Source organism: Bos taurus, chromosome 21, assembly GCF_002263795.3.
Source record: "Bos taurus isolate L1 Dominette 01449 registration number 42190680 breed Hereford chromosome 21, ARS-UCD2.0, whole genome shotgun sequence".
Lineage (NCBI taxonomy): Eukaryota > Metazoa > Chordata > Mammalia > Artiodactyla > Bovidae > Bos > Bos taurus.
This window is the reverse complement of record NC_037348.1, coordinates 46,904,082-46,923,349: the sequence shown is the minus strand read 5'-3', so window position 1 is coordinate 46,923,349 and position 19,268 is coordinate 46,904,082. Positions and strand designations below refer to the sequence as shown.

Below are 19,268 nucleotides of genomic sequence, written 5' to 3'. Positions count from 1 at the left end.
TATACAGTCAACAAAAACAAGACCTAGAGCTGACTGTGGCTCAGAACATGAGCTCCTTATTGCAAAATTCAGACTTAAACTGAAGAAAGTATGGAAACCACTAGACCATTCAGGTATGACCTAAATCAAACCCCTGATGATTATACGGTGGAAGTGACAAATAGATTCAAGGGATTAGGTCTGATAGACAGAGTGCCTGAAGAACTATGGACAGAGTTTCATGACATTGTACAGGAGGCAGTGATCAAGACCATCCCCAAGAAAAAGAAATGCAAAAAGGAAAAATGGTGTCTGAGGAGTCTTTACAAATAGCTGAGGAAAGAAGAGAAGCTAAAGGCAAAGGACAAGAGAAAAGATATACCCATTTGAATGCAGAGTTCCAAAGAATAGCAAGGAGAGATAAGAAACCCTTCCTCAGTGATCAATGCAAAGAAATAGAGGAAAACAATAGAATGGGAGAGACTGAGATCTCTTCAAGAAAATTGGAGATACCAAGGGAATATTCCATGCAAAAAGAGGCACAATAAAGGACAGAAATGGTATGGACCTAACAGAAGCAGAAGATAAGAAGAGGTGGAAAGAATACACAGAAGAACTATACAAGAAAGATTTAATGACCCATATAACCATGATGGTGTGATCACTCACCTAAGAGCCAGATATCCTGGAATGTGAAGTCAAGTGGGCCTTAGGCAGCATCACTAAGAACAAAGCTAGTGGAGGTGATGGAATTCCAGTTGAGCTATTTCAAATCCTGAAAGATAATGCTGTGAAAGTGCTGCACTCAATATGCCAGCAAATTTGGAAAACTCAGCAGTAGCCACAGAACTGGGAAAGGTCAGTTTTCATTTCAATCCCAAAGAAAGGCAATGCCGAAGAATGCTCAAACTACCACACAATTGCAGTCATCTTGCACGCTAGTAAAGTAATGCTCAAAATTCTCCAAGCCAGGCTTCAGCAGTACATGAACTGAGAACTTCCAGATGTTCAAGCTGGATTTAGAAAAGACAGAGAAACCAGAGATCAAATTGCCAACATCCGTTGGATCATAGAAAAAGCAAGAGAGTTCCAGAAAAACATCTACTTCTGCTTTATTGACTATGCCAAAGCCTTTGACTGTGTGGATCACAGCAAACTGTGGGAAATTCTTAAAGAGATGTGAAAACCAGACCACTTTACCTGTGTCCTGAGAAATCTGTATGCAGGTCAAGAAGCAACAGTTAGAACCGGACATGGAACAATGGATTGGTTCCAAATTGGGAAAGGAGTACATCAAGGCTGTATATTGTCACCCTGCTTATTTAACTTCTATGCAGAGTACATCATGCGAAATGTGGGGCTGGATGACTCACAAGCTAGAATCAAGATTGCCAGGGGAAATATTAATAACCTCAGATATGCAGATGACACCACCCTTATGGCAGAAAGCTTAGAAGAACTAAAGAACCTCTTGATGAAAGTGAAAGATAAGAGTGAAAAAGTTGGCTTGAAACTCAACATTGAAAAAACTAAGATCATGGCATCCAGTCCCATCACTTCATGGCAAGTAGATGGGGAAGCAATGGAAACAGTGAGAGACTAATTTTGGGTGCTCCAAAATCACTGCAGATGGTGACTGAAGCCATGAAATATAAAGACACTTGCTTCTTGGAAGAAAAGCTATGACGAACCTAGACAGCATATTAAAAAGCAGAGACATTACTTTGCCAACAAAGGTCCATCTAGTCAAAGCTATAGTTTTTCCAGTAGTCATGTATGGATGTGAGAGTTGGACTATACAGAAAGCTAAGTGCCGAAGAATTAATGCTTTTGGACTGCGGTGCTGGAGAAGACTCTTGAGAGTCCCTTGGACTGTGAGGAGATCCAACCAGTCCATCCTAAAGGAGATCAGTCCTGGGTTTTCATTGGAAGGACTGATGCTGAAGCTGAAACTCCAATACTTTGGCCACCTCTTGTGAAGAACTGACTCATTGGAAAGACTCTGACACTGGGAAATATTGAAGGTAGGAGGAGAAGGGGATGACAGAGGATGAGATGATTGGATGGTATTGCTGACTCAATGGACGTGAGTTTGAGCAAGCTCCAGGAGTTAGGGTTAGGGTTAGGGTTAAGCCTGGTGTGCTGCAGTCCATGGGGTTACAAAGAGTCAGACATGACTGAGCGACTGAACTGACTGACTGACCAGCTGTGGGGAAACACTAAATGGATGAGTTGCACGTGGAACTGCCAGAGGGCTTGATAACACCTTTACGAAAAGCAGAGCAGTTTCCCGGGAGGCTTATTTCACAGGAAGGTAACTCTTGCTGTTCCACCAATAGTGTGAGTTTCTCAGGCCTCAGTTCTGCGGCTCAGCCTTTCTACCTCCTTGCCTTATATTTTAACCACCATGCATTCTGACACAGGAATCATGAAATTTCCTAATTTGTCAGCCTAGGAAACGCGAGTCCACATGGTCCTTTAAACATAAAAATTTTCCCAGAAGTTGTCTGCAGTGGAAGACAACTTAGGGTAACAGTAGTCAGTATTACTCTTACTATTACACTGAAAGTCTTGTGGGCAATGGTAGAGTGATAAAGATGGGGCAAAAGGACTGCCGTGGTCCCAGGTGTGCAGTGCATGGTCTAGAAGGAGCTTGTGGGATGTGGGTAGATGTCTACTTGGCCTTGTGGAGAGGACATGGCTGGCAAAGGGCCAGAATGGGCCGCCTGAAGCATGGGGTGCAGGAAAAGGGCCCCTCTTGCTGGGGTCCAAGGACAGTATTGGCTGAGAGCAGAGACTGCAAGCTCTGGGTTCTCAGAGCAATTGTAGGTACCCTGCTGGCTTCAGCTCCCTGTATTCTCCTCTCTGTGGTCTAGGGCTGGTTTTCTAGCCAACCAGAGGTATGTTATCCATAAAATATGCCTTCCCTCCCGGTTAGCCCTAAACTATTCTAGAAATTTCAAGGAAATTGTGGTTAATTCGGTTTCTGATATTTCCCTCATATCCTTCCAGCTTCTGTATAAACTATTTCAATAGGTGTGCTTGTCTTGCCTCCACTTTTAAAATTACCACCATATCAGTCAAAGACTATAATCCCTGCCACACTTCTTTCAATTCCAATACCAGAATCTTGGCCAGCATCTTAAAATTCACAGTGAATAAAGAAAACCGGTCTCTAATTTAAATATGCTTGACCTTCTGTGGGGAGCAAAGTAATCACAGCTTTGTCATGCTCTGGTTTGGTTCAGTGGGTGTAAAAACATGTTCAGATAAAATCGGGATAGACCCAAATTTCCCCCCGTCCTTCAAACTAAACCCAAGCAAAGTGTTGTTCTGGTTTGTAGTCTTTTTGGCTGAGGATTATACTTGCCAGAGGATTTCTCTATTGGAGAGGGTTTGTATACCCAGTCTTGCCAAAAGTGTGACTTTATAGCTTATTGTCCTTATAAGACCCTGCTCCCTCCTAACTAGTGTATCATTTTTTTTCTATACACATGTAAGAAGTCCCCTATCACTTGTGCTAAGGCAAGTGGTGTTTGACTGGCATGCTCTCTGCTAGCCTGGAAAATGTGAATTTCTCCCCAGGAGCAAAATCTTGTATGAATTGTTTCCCAGTTTTTCTCTCCACTTTGAAATCGACTTCAAAGTTATTATTTGGCTAACGGGTTATGTTTTCCTTCCCTTGAGGTCTATAGGATTTGCCTCTGATGTGTGGATGGGGCACAGGTTTTCCTTCTACTCTGTCATTTTTATCTATGTTACATATGAACATAATCATTCTCACCCCAAGTATGAAACTCAGCCTTTAGGAAATTGCAAAAGCCTGCTTCACCTCTATTTAGTCTTTGAAGATGTTCAGCTCAAGAAGAGAATAGTCTTCCACCTGAGCTCTATGATAAAAGTTAAGGATCAATGAACTAATAGCAAATGTATCATCAATGATAGACTCTAAAGATAGGGATTTTTTTTTTTAATTAGTTCAGGGTTTGATTCTGGTTTGGGATAACACCATTAAATATAGCTCTATACACTGTATCCTGGGAACTTAATAATCTGCAGTTGCGGTTTAGTCTCTAAGCATATCTGACTTGTTGAAACCCCATGGACTATATAGCCAACCAGGCTCCTCTGTCCTTGGGATTTCCCAGGCAACAATACTGGAGCGAGCTGCCATTTCCTTCTCCAGGGGATGTGCCCAATCCAGGATTGAGCCCGTGTTTCTTGCCCTGGCAGGCAGAGTCTTTACCACTGAGCTACCAGGGAAGCCTAGTTATCTATTAGAGACCAATTAGGTCAGGTACAGTGTCACAAATGGAGAAGGCAATGGCACCCCACTCCAGTACTCTTGCCCGGAAAATCCCATGGACGGAGGAGCCTGTAGGCTGCAGTCCATGGGGTTGCTGAGTCGGACATGACTGAGCGACTTCACTTTCACTTTTCACTTTCATGCATTGGAGGAGGAAATGGCAGCCTATTCCAGTGTTCTTGCCTGGAGAATCCCAGGGACGGGGGAGCCTGGTGGGCTGCCGTCTCTAGGGTCGCACAGAGTCGGACACAACTGAAGCGACTTAGTAGCAGCAGGAGCAGCAGTGTCACAAAGCTTAGTGATTATTTTCTTCGTAGGCAATGAACACATGCTTAAGCTTAGTTGTGTTATGTAGACACAACACAAAGCAAATAGGATGATACTTTGTGATCCTCGCTTTCAAGAAAGAGAGGAGTTGAGTTACATAGAGAGTGAACGTGTGGCTCTATTTTCAGATAGTGTGAGAAGCCAGCTTCAAGGGCATGTCAACATTCATGATGATGTATTGAGTTAAGTTCAAATTTTTCTTGCATTACTCTGTGAAATCCTGCCTGGAAGCTGTTCAGTACCTAAATTATTTCTTTCCAGTCTATGATTCTTGTGGGCAGAAAAGTGAATTATGTGTACGAATCCTTTCATATAGTTATCTTTCAGCAATACCTAAGGCAGCAGCCAAGTTGCCTCTCTATTTTCATTTACAGAAAATAGATCTCAGTCTTACATTCGGCTGTGCCAGAAACCCTAGGTTTTTGCTTTCAGAATTGAGACTTTGAAGTAATGATAATAGCTACCATTTACAGAACATGCATTAGATGCCAGATTCTGTGCTGGATGCCTCACGTGTTTCTTCCTTTATTTGAGTTTTAAAATTTATACAATTCTTATAAATTACCAAAGTAACTTTTTTCACAAATTACATAATATAGAGCTATATGGAGAAAAAATAATTGATGATTTCTGTCACTCCCACCCTCCAATCCAATCGCTCTGGTAAATTCTGTGGGTCCTTCCGCCTTTTCCAGTGCTCATACACACCTGATATCAAATCCTCCCATTGCCCTGTAAGGTTGGTGACTTTATAGGGAGTGGAAATAAAACCTAATCAGTTATTAGCTCCAATGAACTGAGCACTAACATAGACGTCTCCTTCAAGAAACAACACTGTTTTCATTGGGATAAAGAAATGTGGGTAATGAAGACGCTTAAGGGGAAATCACAAATGTTTGGGGAACCATGAAAAAGCAAACGGGTCCTTCCATGCTGCCAGGCACGTCTATGCCCACAGTCCAGCCTCCTTCCCTCCTGCTCTCCCAGCGATGCTCGGGCAAAGCACAGGGTCAACATCTCATCACCTGGAGGCCCTGTGTTCCTCCAGACAGTTATTGGGCAGCAACGTGGTGTTGACGTAGCTCAGCATCTGGAAGAGTTTGTTTAAAGCAAATTATTTTCCACTCACAGATTGTTGAAAAATAGGCCTGCTCATCAAATCTAAATTCTAGAAAGAATATAATTACATTTTGGATGTCTTTTTGTCCATAATCATGCCCTAGTAAAATAAACTGCAGTGACGAATTAGTGTAATACCTAAGCAAAAAGAGATGTGTAACTGTGGGGTTTTTGAGCCCAATTCCTCTTCTTTTACATTTTGTTCTCAAATAAAAGGAAGGGGCTTTTTTTTTTCTTTAATTTATGAAAATGCTTCAAGACTTCGAGGAACAAAGGGCTTATGTGATCTATCTCCTAATTGAGCGAAGGTATTTTTCCTACCTAAGTGTAGCAACTGGATGTCCTCTTTTTAACAAAGCAGTATTTTTCTTAAGGCCAGATATGGACACTCACTTCTTTGTATAAAGATATCCGGTTTGCTTTCTAGTCATGTGATGAAGTCCAGTGCAACATCCTTATCCCATTGGCTCTAAAATGCACCCAAGTTCCCCTTGCCGTGGGAAGCAGGTAAAGAGATGCACGTGGAGCATGCTGTCTTTGGACATGGTGTGCCTAGCGCTCTTCTCTCACTTTAGAGAGAGAGGAAATCTCTCTCTGACACACACCCCATGCCTGTGCCTACTGGCCATGCTCTGATAACTATTTACCCAAGGAACAATGCCTGAAACCTCTGTCCGTGATCTCACAAGGTAATCAGAGCCAACTATGGCCAGTCCTTGATGGAAAAACTCCAGGAAAAATAGCTCGGGCTGCCATAAGTCATCTCAGTGATATGTTGGTGATTCTGGGTTCTCAGGAAGGAATCAGGGCCCTAGAGTGGTGCCAGGGAGCATTGTTTAAACACCAGATCTTCTCTTTTACTTTAGTCTTTTAAGAACTTTTAGGCTTCCCTCGTGGCTCAAATGGTAAAGAATCTGCCTGCAATACAGGTTCGATCCCTGAGTTGGGAAGATCCCTTGGAGAAGGGAATGGCTACCCACTCCACACTTTTCTTGCCTGGAGAATCCCCAAGGACAAAGGAGCCTGGCATTGCAGGCTCCATGTTACCATCCATGGCATTGCAAAAAGTTGGATGTGACTGAGCAACTAATACTTTCAAGGACTTTTAATTTTTAAAAGAATTTTTTATTGAAGCATATTGATTTCAAATATTTTTGTGCTTCAGGCGGGCAGCATAGTGATTTAATATTTTTGCAATTTATATTTCATGAAAAGTTACTACAAGATAATGGTTGTAATTCCCTGTGCTGTACAATACATCCTAGTTGCTTATGTATTTTATACATAGTAATTTGTATCTCTTAATCCTATATCCCTAATGTTACCCCTTCCCCTCCCCTCTCCCCATAGATACCCATTGGTTTTTTCCTATATCTGTGAGTCTGTTTCTGTTTTGTTACATACATTCATTTGTATTATTTTTTTAATTCTACATTTAAGTAATATCATACATTATTTGTCTTTCTATGTCTGACTTATTTCACTAAGCACGATAATTTCTTTATCCATCTACATTGCTGCAAATGGCAGAATTTCAGTCTGCTTTATGGCTGAGTGATATTCCATTGTGTATGTATAGCACATCTTTTTTTAAACTGAGGTATAGTTGATGTACAATATAAATTGCAAGTATACAACATAGTGACTCACAATTTTTAAAGGTTATACTCCATTTATAGTTATTATAAAATATTGACTGTATTCCTTGTATTATACAGTATATCCTTGTAGCTTATTTACCTTTTACACAATAGTTTATACCTCTTAATCCCCTACCTCTATCTTACCCTCCCCCAGCCCCTCCCCCACTGGTAACCACTAGATTGTTCTCTGTACCTGAGTCTGTTTCTTTTTTCTATGCTCACTTTTTTACTTTATTTTTCAGATTCCATATATAAGTGATAGCAACTTTCAATCTTTCTCATGGCTGAGTATTATTCCATTGCATCTGTTTATGTGTGTGTGTGTGTGTGTGTGCCATATCTTGTTTATGCATTCATTTGTTGATGGACACTTAGGTTGCTTACGAACCTTAGCTATTGTAAGTAATGCTGCTGTGTACAAGGGGTGCATGTGTCTATTAGAATTAGTGTTTTGTTTTTCTCAGATATATACCCAGGAGTAGAATTTCTGGGTCATGTGATAGTTCAATTTTTAGTTTTTCTGAGAAACATCCATACTGTTTTCCATACTGATAGCACCAATTTACATTCCCACCAACAGTTTATGAGGGTTCCTTTTTCTCCACATCCTCTCCAGTGTTTGCTATTTGTGTTCTATTTGATGTTAGCCATTCTGACAGGTATGAGGTGATTTCTCAGGGTATACCAAGTCTTATTTATCTACTATTAGTCTGTTGATGGATACAGGTTGCTTCCATATCTTGACTGTTATAAACAGTGCTGCTATAAATATTGGAGTGCCTGTATCTTTCAATTTTTTATTTTTATTTTTTCAGATAAATTCCCAGGAGTAGAATTGCTGGGTTATGTGGTAGTTCTATTTCTAGTTTTTTGAGGAAACTCCATACTGTTTTCCATAGTATTGCAACAATTACAGAAATTCTATTTCATAGTTCATAATCATTATAGAATATTCTCATGGATAGATATAATATTTTTCAGTATATCTCTCCACATAAAAAGCAAGATAAAAATATTTTTGTTTCCAGAATATGAGCAAAGTACCGTACTAGATGGCTAATACAGTGCGTGGTACCTTGTCGGGCTCAGTAGGTGCTTGTTGAATAAATGAACGCATGAAGGAACAGGGAGTTCCCAGGATTAGCAATTGGCAATAGCTGACATCAGAGTTAGTCTCTGAGTTCCTTCACATGGAAGTACTTCTGGCAGGTACCAATGAACTGAAGATTTTTCTAAACCAATGTGGAGAGCAGTGTGATATGGTAATATTAGCTACATTCTGACTCACTTATTCTTCCACACTCGAAGCTCTGGTGCAGTCAATGAAAAGTATATCTAGGAAACTTAGAATGCAATTTGGGCCACAGCCAGTAACTAAATATGAAAATTGTAGTGAATCTAAATATTGGGAGGAAACTGAATTGGTGGGTGACCTGCTGGGTTGGATAGTATTGGAATCATTTGGCTGATGATGCTAATCAGTCACCATTTTGTTTTGAAATGGAAGCCCAGTAATCAAATAAGTTTAGTAAAATTCCTTGTGTTTACAGAGATCTAGTCAAAATGATTCTATATTTTCCTATTTAAGCATCCTAGTGGAAGTCAGGTTTTGCCTTTCTAATTAAATATTTGCTTACATGTGTGATACAATGTCTCTGAATGAAGCAAAAAGGGCACTTCTATTTCTTATGAGAATTAGAGTTTAAATTTTTCTTTATCTCAAGGTCCCAAGTTGCCAGAAATACATATTTGTATTTTATCTATTACCTGCATCAGTTGGATTAGCAAACTCTGAAAATCTTACAGCATATGCATAACAAGAATGAGTCAACAAGGATGACAGCACCATTGGTTGAGATGTAGAATTCTGCTTAAGCCATTTTTCAGTCTTTTCCCCTTAAAATATTACTCAATCCTTGGTTTCTCACCTGTAAAATACAGAGAATATACCTGCTGCCCATCTTACAGATTGTTAAGAGGGGCAACCAGATATGTTCAGATGACAAAACCATGCAGAGTATTAAAACATGAACTTTGAGTCTGAGGAGCTTCAGTTTGAGTTCTGGAACCTCCACTTTGTGATCTTGAGCAAGTAGCTTAATTTCCTCATCTGTTAAGTGGAGGTAATGATAATACCCACCCCATACACTTGTTGAAAGGATTAAGTAAGACGATATATGTAAAGTATCAAGCATCTGTGATGATGGCTGACACTAGAGCAATTCTTGTGTTGCAGGTACCTGGTAACCTGCATGTATGTGCCCTCTAGGGTGTAAATACACTGTGTGAGGTGGAGGACCAGTCAGTGTACTTCTCCATTCTCAGAGTTTGCTCCCGTGTGATGGCCTTGCTTCTACTGTCCATAGACCTGTCCCGTGGACAGTTCTTACTGACGATGTTTACCAAGTGGTAGGGAAGAGACCAGTTTATAGGATCTTCCGCTTCCTGGGTTGAGGAACTATCCCTCGAAAGAGATCTCTACCCCAAGAGTAGGTATGGTTGGGTCTCAGAGGAAGCAGTCCTATGATCTTGCACTCTGGATACATTTCTGTAGGACCTTCTCACAAAGGTTCAGGGCTCTGCCAAAGGAAACAACAGCCAGAAGGAATGAGCAGGAAGAAGCCAGCTTCTCTCCCTCACATCAGCCTCCACCTTTTGGTTGTCACTGTCTTCAGCCACCAAAAGGAATTACCTGTTATTTTACTATGATAACTAGTTTTATTATCATAATTGCCATTATTATTAACAGCTAATGTATAGTAAATGCTTACACAGGGCAAAGTTCATTGACTTGTTTATCATCCCAACAATCCTATGAGGATGATTCTATTATTATCCTTATTTTACAGATGAGTAAAGTGAGAATAAACCAGAGAATTAAATACCTGCTTAACCTGGCAAATGGTATTGCTGGGACTCAAAGCTGGGACTGTCTGGCCCTGACCCCTATTTCTAACCACCCTCTGATTTGCATAATTATTCACAACTGAGTTCAAATTCAGCAAAGCACTTGAGTCAAAATCCATGTGTTACATTTTCCCATGTCCACCAAACACCCAAACTGGTGGAAATCAGGCAGTTAGCCCTCAGTAAATGTTATTTGGATTGACATATCAACATTACTATTTATAAAATAGATAATAAGAACCTACTGTATAGCACTGGGAACTCTACTCAGTACTCTGTAATGACCTATATGGGAAAAGAATCTAAAAAAGAGTGGATATATGTATTGTTGATTCACTTTACTGTGTAACAGAAACTAGCACAATATTGTAAATCAACTATACTCCAATAAAAATTCATTTTAAAAAGACCTAATAGAAGTCCTCTCTTTTCATTTTGATGGTTTAGCACACTATAGTTTAAAATGATTAAAAACATCTTTGTTGTTTTTCAGTCGCTAAGTTGTGTCTGACTCTTTTTGACCCCATGGACTACAGCACACCAGGCTTCCCTTCCTTCACTGTCTCCTGAAGTTTGCCCAGATTGGTGTCCACTGAGGTGGTAAAGCTATCTAACCATCTCATCCTCTGCCACCGTCTTCTCCTTTTTGCCCTCAGTCTTTTCCATCATCAGGGTCTTTTCCGATGAGCCAGCTCTTTGCATCAGGTAGTCCCAGGGACGGGGGAGCCTGGTGGGCTGCCATCTATGGGGTTGCACAGAGTCGGACACGACTGAAGTGACTTAGCAGCAGCGGCAGCAGCCAAAGTATTAGAGCTTCAGCTTCAGCATCAGTCCTTCCAATGAATATTCAAGGTTGATTTCCTTTAGGATTTATTGCTTGGATCTCCTTGCAGTCCAAGGAACTCTTCAAGAGTCTTCTCCAGCACCACAACTTGAAGGCATCAATTCTTCGGCCCTCAGCCTTCTTTATGGTCCAATTCTCATATCCATACATGACTACTGGAAAAATCATAGCTTTGACTATATGGACCTTTGTTGGCAAAGTGATATCTCTGCTTTTTAATATGCTGTCTAGGTTTGTCGTAGCTTCCCTTCCAAGCAAGCATCTTTTAATTTCGGGCTTTGGTAACCATCTGCAGTAATTCTGGAGCCCAAGAAAATAAAATCTGTCACTGCTTACACTTTTTCCTCATCTATTTGCCATGAAGTGATGGGACTGGATGCCATGATCTTAGAAAACATGTTGATCTGTACTTTCAATTAAAGCCATTGGTTCCTCTGTTGCTGAAGAATCTAGATGATCTCTAAGCTCCCCGTCTCTCCTGCTCTCAGGTGCTGGGAGTGGGTGAGGATGTAGAGAAAGCTTAGGCCAGAAGCAGGAAGAGCTGGTGTTGGCCAGTGTGGACCCAGGCAGCCTCCCTTCTGCCCTGTTTCTCCCATCCCCAGGAAAACTGCCTCTCTGCTTTCCTCGGCCGTCTAGGCTGCCTTTCTCAGAACACAAGCACAGTGCCCAGAAGCCTGCTCAGCACCTTCGGAATCTTTCCAACAGAAATGAACTGTGGCTGAACTTGTCCTCAAGTCTCCTTTGAAAACCAAAATAAATAATTTAAGTTGATAGTTAATGTGCCAGAACAAAAACAACAACAACAACAACAAAATCTCATTGTGTAGCAGAGAGAATGAATTTTAACCTTCTGAGATTTTTTGTTTTCCTCTATGAAATGGCTTTTATTGTTTTAAGATGTGTTCCTATGTGTTTTTTTTCCTTCATGTCACAAAAAAGGGCTTTCTTAGGATTAATATATTGTCATTAATCCTCTTAAATGAAAAAAAGAAGTCGAGTGTAGAATTGTAGCTAGAGTTTCTAAAACATTTACCAGTAAAAGCTATAGGATTTTACTCTATAAACAAACTCATTTAAATGTATCAGGTTAATTACCTAAGCTACAAATACAAGTTGGATGAAAAGCCTTGATTGAATCTGTCCTGTTCTGTTTGGCTGACACAGCCTTAATTGCATATGGTAAGAAAACACTTTTAGTAAGTACATCAGACTGCCATGACCACTCCAGCAACCTGCTCCAGTGAAATTTCAAACAAATGTCATGTCAGTGCTTGCCTTATAGGGAAAAAAAAAAAAAGAAAATTAAACGCTGAACATTTCCCCTTATTTGCTATTCAGTATTCAAAATTTAAGAGGGAGAGATATCCTTTGTGCTGTACCTCCAAAAAAGGAAACAGTCACTCAACCTTATTTAAAAACTCATGTGAATTGTTGTAATTGTATTGTAATGAATTATAAACCTCAGAGCAAACTGCAGTGATTTCTTTAGCAATTTCCAAAAGGAGCATAGACTGGATTCTAGCAGTCAAGGTATTTCAACCTTGGGTAATCAGTTAAAGGCTAGAAAGAAGTAAATTAAAAGTAACCCAGTCCTCTCAACACCATTGATTTATCATTTATCACAGCAAGTGTTACACACACTAATTGCCCACTTTCTTGAGGAAATCTACAATCAACTGCTATTTATCCATGGCTGATTTCTAACCTAACGCCAGTTTAAACTATTGAGGCAATGGAATCAAGACTAATTGTAACATTGGCTTTAGAAAAACATAATTAGGAAGGTAAATATACTGGATTCAGGAGCCAAATATACATTCCTTTTGGATTATGCACGGTTATGGATTTCTAGTTTATCTTCATGGCTAATCCCCTCCATTAGTGTGGATGATCCAGAATTGGATGCAACTATTGACATGTTGAAAATGATGCTAGTCATTATCTGACATTAGTTTCACTAATTCCACCAAAGGTATTTTTTCTTCACCAACAATCTTCCTTTTAAGTCCTGTTGTCATGCATGCAATTTTGTTTACATTTGGGGTTTCCTAATTTTAAAAAGCATGAATCTAGGCATGATAATTCATGTTTGGAGGAGGAGGTCCCTAAAAATTCTGGGCTTGAAGGGAAGCTGAAATGGTAATTTTCTCTGTTTCATGGTCCCAAAGATGACCTTTCTGGCTTTGCTCCTCTCTCCTTCAGCAACCATCCACCATGAGTTATGCAAGACACATCATTAAGAAGGAAGGTTTGGGACTCGGAGGCCTCAACAAAGGATTTACAGCAACTTTGGGACGTCATGGAGTTTTCAATATGGTTTATTTTGGCTTCTACTTCAATGTCAAAAACATTATTCCTGTCAATAAGGTAACTATTTCATAGGTTCAAATCCTGGAGGAAAAATCCTATCAATGATGGTAGCTACATAGGTAGAGTGTTTATCCTTCCAAGTCACTGTGCTGAACTCTTACATCTGTTACCTAGTTTGATCCTCACATCAGCCTTGTTCACTGAGTATTGTTATCTTTATTTTGAATTCAGAAACTAAAACTTAGTTAGAAAGATCAAGTAAATTGCCCAGAGTCACATAATAAAGAGCAAAGCAGACCTCTGAAACCAAGTCTGACACCAAAATTATTCTTCTTGAAGAATACGCGATTATACCTGAATGTTTCACATTTATCACTAATAGGAATTTCTAGAAACTGTTATTACTTAATTTTTATCTCAGAAGTATAACTTTTTCAAAGTTGAAATTTTCAGTCTAAATACGTTTTGAGTTTATGAAAGAAAGTTATCAGCCTAAAATTTAAATCTTATATAGATAGTAATTTTAAAATTTACCTAAGTTAATTAGGGTAAGTATTAAATTAACTCTTCTAGGATCATTCACTTTTGACATGAAATAACAATAATAATTTTTAATAGTAACTCACGTATGTCAGCAGCCTTTCCACTTTGATAAAATAAAAGTAGCACATCATGTGATTTAAAATGAGCATCTTTCACTACAGCATCACAAACTTTTCTCCCACCATCATAGTGCTTGCTTGCAATCAAATATGTAATTCTGGAAGCACCAAATGGGGAAACATTTTTCACATGCAGGTATTTTCCCACAGGAGTTCAGTTCTTCATTTTGCCTAGTACAAAAATATTGAAGAACTTTTTATAAAGCATAAAAATATTCCTGATATGGCTGTCACCTGATTTGGTAAAATAATGTTGGTTGTACTTGTTTTTTTCCAGTTATCCCTTTTAATCTAGGTCAGTACTTATCTCAAAAAGTGAAAGTGAAAGTCACTCAGTTGTGTCTGACTCTTTGTGACCCCATGGACTATACAGTCCATGGAATTCTTCAAGCCAGAATATTGGAGTGGGTAGCCTTTCCCTTCTCCAAGGGATCTTCCAAGTAACAGCTAAATCCAAGGCATGTTCCCAATTAACTTTCCATTGACGTTGTCTCACTCATTAGCCAAAATTGTTAACCAGAAATCTCACTTATTTAGCATAAGCTCATGTTTTGTTCATCTGAAATCAATGAATAACCACAGAATAGATAGATTTCCCCAATGAGTGACAGTTCTGACACTGGCGGTCCTCAGTGTCCTTCTCCTGTTGGGCTCATGAAATATAGAAATAGAGTGCAATAAATACTTTGGTCCTGGATGACATGAGAGAGTTCAACTTTCAATATATTAAAAAAAATGCTTTTAGCAGAAACAGGCTAAATAATCCGTGGAACCCAGGGCAAAATGAAAACGTTCAAAAATTAAGTCCTTTTGGACTGGGTTGGAGAAGTCAATGGTGGGATGATTTGAGAGAATAGCATAGAAACATGTATATTATCATATGTGAAATAGATTGCCAGTCCAGGTTCGATGCATGAGACAGGGTGCACAGGGCCGGTGCACTGGGATGACCCTGAGGGATGGGATGGGGAGGGAGGTGGGAGGGGGCTTCAGGATGGGGAACACATGTATACCCATGGCTGATTCATATCAATGTATGGCAAAACCAATACAATATTGTAAAGTAATTAGCCTCCAATTAAAATAAATTAATTTTAAAAAACTAAGAATTTCAAGGGACTTCCCTGGCAGTCCAGTGGTTAAAACACTATGCTTTCACTGCAAGGGGCATGGGTTCTATCCCTGGTCAGGGAACTAAGATCCTGCATACTGGCATGGTAAGGTCAAAAAACAGAAAAAAAACAACCCAATTTCAAGACAGCAACCGTAGTGTCCCAGGTGGCGCTAGTGGTAAAGAATCTGCCTGCCAGTGCAGGAGATGCAAGAGACTGGTTTGATCCCTGGGTTGGGAAGATCCCCTGGAAGAGTAAAATAGCAACCCACTCCAGTATTCTTGCCTGAAAAATTTCATGGAGAGAGGAGCCTGGTGGCCTACAGTCCAGGGGATCGCAAAGAGCCAAACACGACTGAGCATGCATACAAAAAATTGTGGAGCAATAAACCAAGCATGGGGCTCCTCTAAGTGCAGGCTCTGGGCAACTGCACAAGCCACACACCCGTGAAGCTGATGTTTTTTTAAACTCTGAGCTGAGTGATTCATACAATGTGGGAGAAATGTCCATACCTCTTTCTCTAGCTATCCAAAGGCTTGAAGCAAATAGAAATTACACACAATGAAATGAATGATATAATTTACAAATATTATATAAATAATATATATCTCATTACATTTATTTGTGCATTATTTTAATGCATATATTATCATAATAATATGAATTTGGTTATATCTAAGGAAGAATTTCAGAAAGATCAATAAGATTTATATATGATTATGTGTTGTGTTGTTTAGTCATTCAGTTGTGTCTGACTCTTTGATACCCTGTGGACTGTAGCCTGCCGGGCTCCTCTGTCCATGGGATTTCCCAGGTAAAAATACCGGAGTGGGTTGCCATTTCCTTCTCTAGGATATCTTCCTAACCCAAAGATCAAACCCAAGTCTCCTGCATTGATGAGCACATTCTTTACCACTGAGCCATCTGGGAAGCCTGACTGTATGTTACTAATGCTTTAAAAAAGTCCACAAATACAAACTTCATTTAACAATTAATCAATACACTTAAGTTATTAAATTTTACACGTTGTGAAAAAAGCAGAAGCTTAAACATGTATTTATTAGTTAAAAGACATCATAGTATTCTGAAATTATGGAAAGAGCTCATTTATCTTGCCAGTTCACAGGGTTCAGATTATATTGGCCCTTATAGGCCACACTAAGGATTCTTCTGTTTATCTGAAGAGCACTGGGAAGCCAACAGAAGATTTTAAGCAGGGGAATTATATGATAATTCTGGCTGCAGCGTGGAAAATGGGTAGAGTGGGGTAGTGAGCAAAAGACAGAGTATAACATGGAAATGATTGTTATATGCAATGCGGGGGTCATGAACTAGTATTCATGGTGAAGACAAGAAGAAGTGGGTCGATTTGAGCCAGAATCTGTAGGATGTGGTGATGGAGTCTGTGTGCATGTTGATAAAAGAGTGGTGGGTGGGGATGATTCCTAGGTTTGGGGTTTGAACAACTAGAAGGATAATGGTGCCATTGATTGGGAAAGAATACCATTGAAAAAGAACAAATTTGGGGAAAAAATTATTTCCTGAGCCTGGAAAACTGATTTAACTACCTTTGAACTCCAAAGTACAGACATTGAGGCAGTGATTGCGTGTGGAATCTTGAGAGGAGGGCCCTAATATGGAGACAGACAGCCAGACGTCATCGGTATACCCAAGGCGAGCATACTTTTTTTTTTTTTTTTTTAGTTTTTATTGGAGTGTAGTTGCCCTACAGTGTTGTGTTAGTTTCTACTGTACAGCAAAGTGAATCAGCTATATGTATACATGTACCTCCTCTTTTTTGGATTTCTTTCCCGTTTAGGTCACCACAGAGCACTGAGTAGAGTTCCCTGTGCTATACAGGTTCTCATTAGTTAGCTATTTTATATCAATAGCGTGTATGTGTCAGTCCCAATCTCCCAATTCCTCTTTCCCTCCTTCCCCTTGGTATCCATATATATCATATATTAATGCATATATGTGGAATCTAGAAAAGTGGTATAGATGATCTTATTTGCAAAGCAGAAACAGAGGCACAGGCACTTGAACATTCATTTTCTGGAGAATGATCATGGGCCAATCACTGTAACGCTTTGAGCATCTGAGTATTTTAAATCTGTAAATTGAAAAGCAAAGAGTGTTCTTTCTACCTGACAAAATGGTTTTGAGGATTAAAATAAATAGCAAGTGAAGTTTGTGAATTTTAAGGTGCTGTGGATGTGTTAGGCTTGGGGGCTGCTGCTGACAGGGACGGGGAGAAGTAGGGCAGCGAGGAGGGTAGTGGAGACAGTCAGCATGCAGAACAGTGTGAAGAGCTTTTCCCCAGAACTGTTCCTTTTGCACTTAAATGAACACTGTGGGGTTCGTTGTGGGTTTTGTTTTCTAGGGGTTTTTTGCCTAGAACAAAGTCATTGATTTTATGTGTTCTGTAATCTAAGCCTGATTCAGAACTGGGAAACCAGTATTCTTTAAATTTAAACCATAATAAATCAATGCTTTGTGCAGGGGAAGGTATGATAATCATTAAAACATGTTGAAGAACGTCATCAAGTTGTTAACCACGAGGAGGAGGTGGTGTTCCTTGAAGGCTTTTTTCCGTCTTCGCTCTAGGACGGCTCCAGCCATACACTCCGGACAGTTTGTTTACAGGATTGTTGTTTCAGTTTCCTCACCCAGAAATTGTTCATTCTGTTGTCCCAAGGGAATTTGAGATTTCACCAACTCTGACTGGCATGAGATAATTCTAGATTTTTCTTTAATATTTTCTAAACTTTATAAACTGTCTACCAATATTTTCCATTTTCAAAGTATTTGATTTTATAAGAAACTGTCCATATGATCATATCTGAGGAGTGGAAGTCAAGAGCCATGTGCATGTGTGTGTGTGTGTGTTAAGTTGGCAGGGAGGGAAGTGTAAGAAAAAGCAGAGTGCAGGAAAAGTACTTTTTCTTTATAGCATTCTGAGCTGTTGGAAGCCTCTACAAGAAGCCTGTATAAATTTTATAATAGGAAATAAATCAGTGAAAATTTTAATATAATCTTATAGAGTACCTAGTTAACTTTTTCACATTTTATTCAACTCTGTGTCTACAGAGTTAAAATAAGAACTTGAAACAGTGAGTTCAGATAACTCAGGTCAGATATCCACCCTGAAGTTTTTAACTTTAGTTCTTCAGATTGATGATCTCTGGTAGATTCCTTTTTCATGTTTCGCTGAGATATCCTGACCTCCTATGCCATTCTGTACTACTAAAATCATTTTTGTAAACTCCATGATTTTGCCTGATCCTTGTCACAATGACTGACATTTTCAGGTGAGGAAATAGAAACAGTAAGTAAAGGCACCAAGGTGAAAGTTACTGACATAATCCATCTGAAGGTATACAGCAGGGGGCGGAGAAGGTAACGGCAACCCACTCCAGTATTCTTGCCTGGAGAATCCCAGGGACAGAGGAGCCTGGTGGGCTGCCGTCTATGGGGTCGCACAGAGTCAGACATGACTGAAGTGACTTAGCAGCAGCAGCAGCATACAGCAGAGGGAAGGAAAGAACCGGAGGGAGAACTCGTTCTGCTATTCCTTGTAGTGCTACATCTGCATCTTACCTTGACTTGTGTCACACATAAACTGTCACTTTAAAATGGTTACTAAAATTTAAATAAGTGAACTTGGTAGACTATCCAGTCAGTGTAACCAGATTCCACTTTTACCCCATTCAGACCTGGAAACTGGTCCTCCCTTTTCACCTCCTTAGTCTCTGATCCATAGAAACAAAGAATTATAAGACATAACCCTGGAAGAGCTGGGCATTACCAGTTTGAAAACGTAGATGTTCCTATAAGATATTGAATAGATGGCTACAATAGAAATGTTTGCTTTGAATAGTAAGTGACCATGGAATTCATTTAATGGCGACATTCATTTTCATCTTTCAGTAAATGGAATGCAATGTCAGTATAAAGAATTATCCCTTCTCAGAAAGAGGCCATCACGTCTCAAAGTAAAGCCTTCTAGAAATACATATTGATTACTTTAAACACTGACATCTTTTTAAAATATTAATG

At 39.6% G+C, this 19,268-nt stretch overlaps 1 protein-coding gene across 8 annotated transcripts in view; it reads left to right on the top strand.

The window, feature by feature from the left end:
* Positions 1 to 19,268, top strand: part of SLC25A21 (solute carrier family 25 member 21) — a 540,624-nt gene that overhangs the window by 497,634 nt on the left and 23,722 nt on the right. For 7 of the 8 annotated variants that reach the window (XM_059879029.1, XM_015459277.3, XM_005222042.5 and 4 more), the window contains one exon: positions 13,328 to 13,492. In XM_059879029.1, coding sequence (XP_059735012.1) covers positions 13,328 to 13,492 — 165 coding nt within the window. 8 annotated transcript variants of the gene reach the window in all.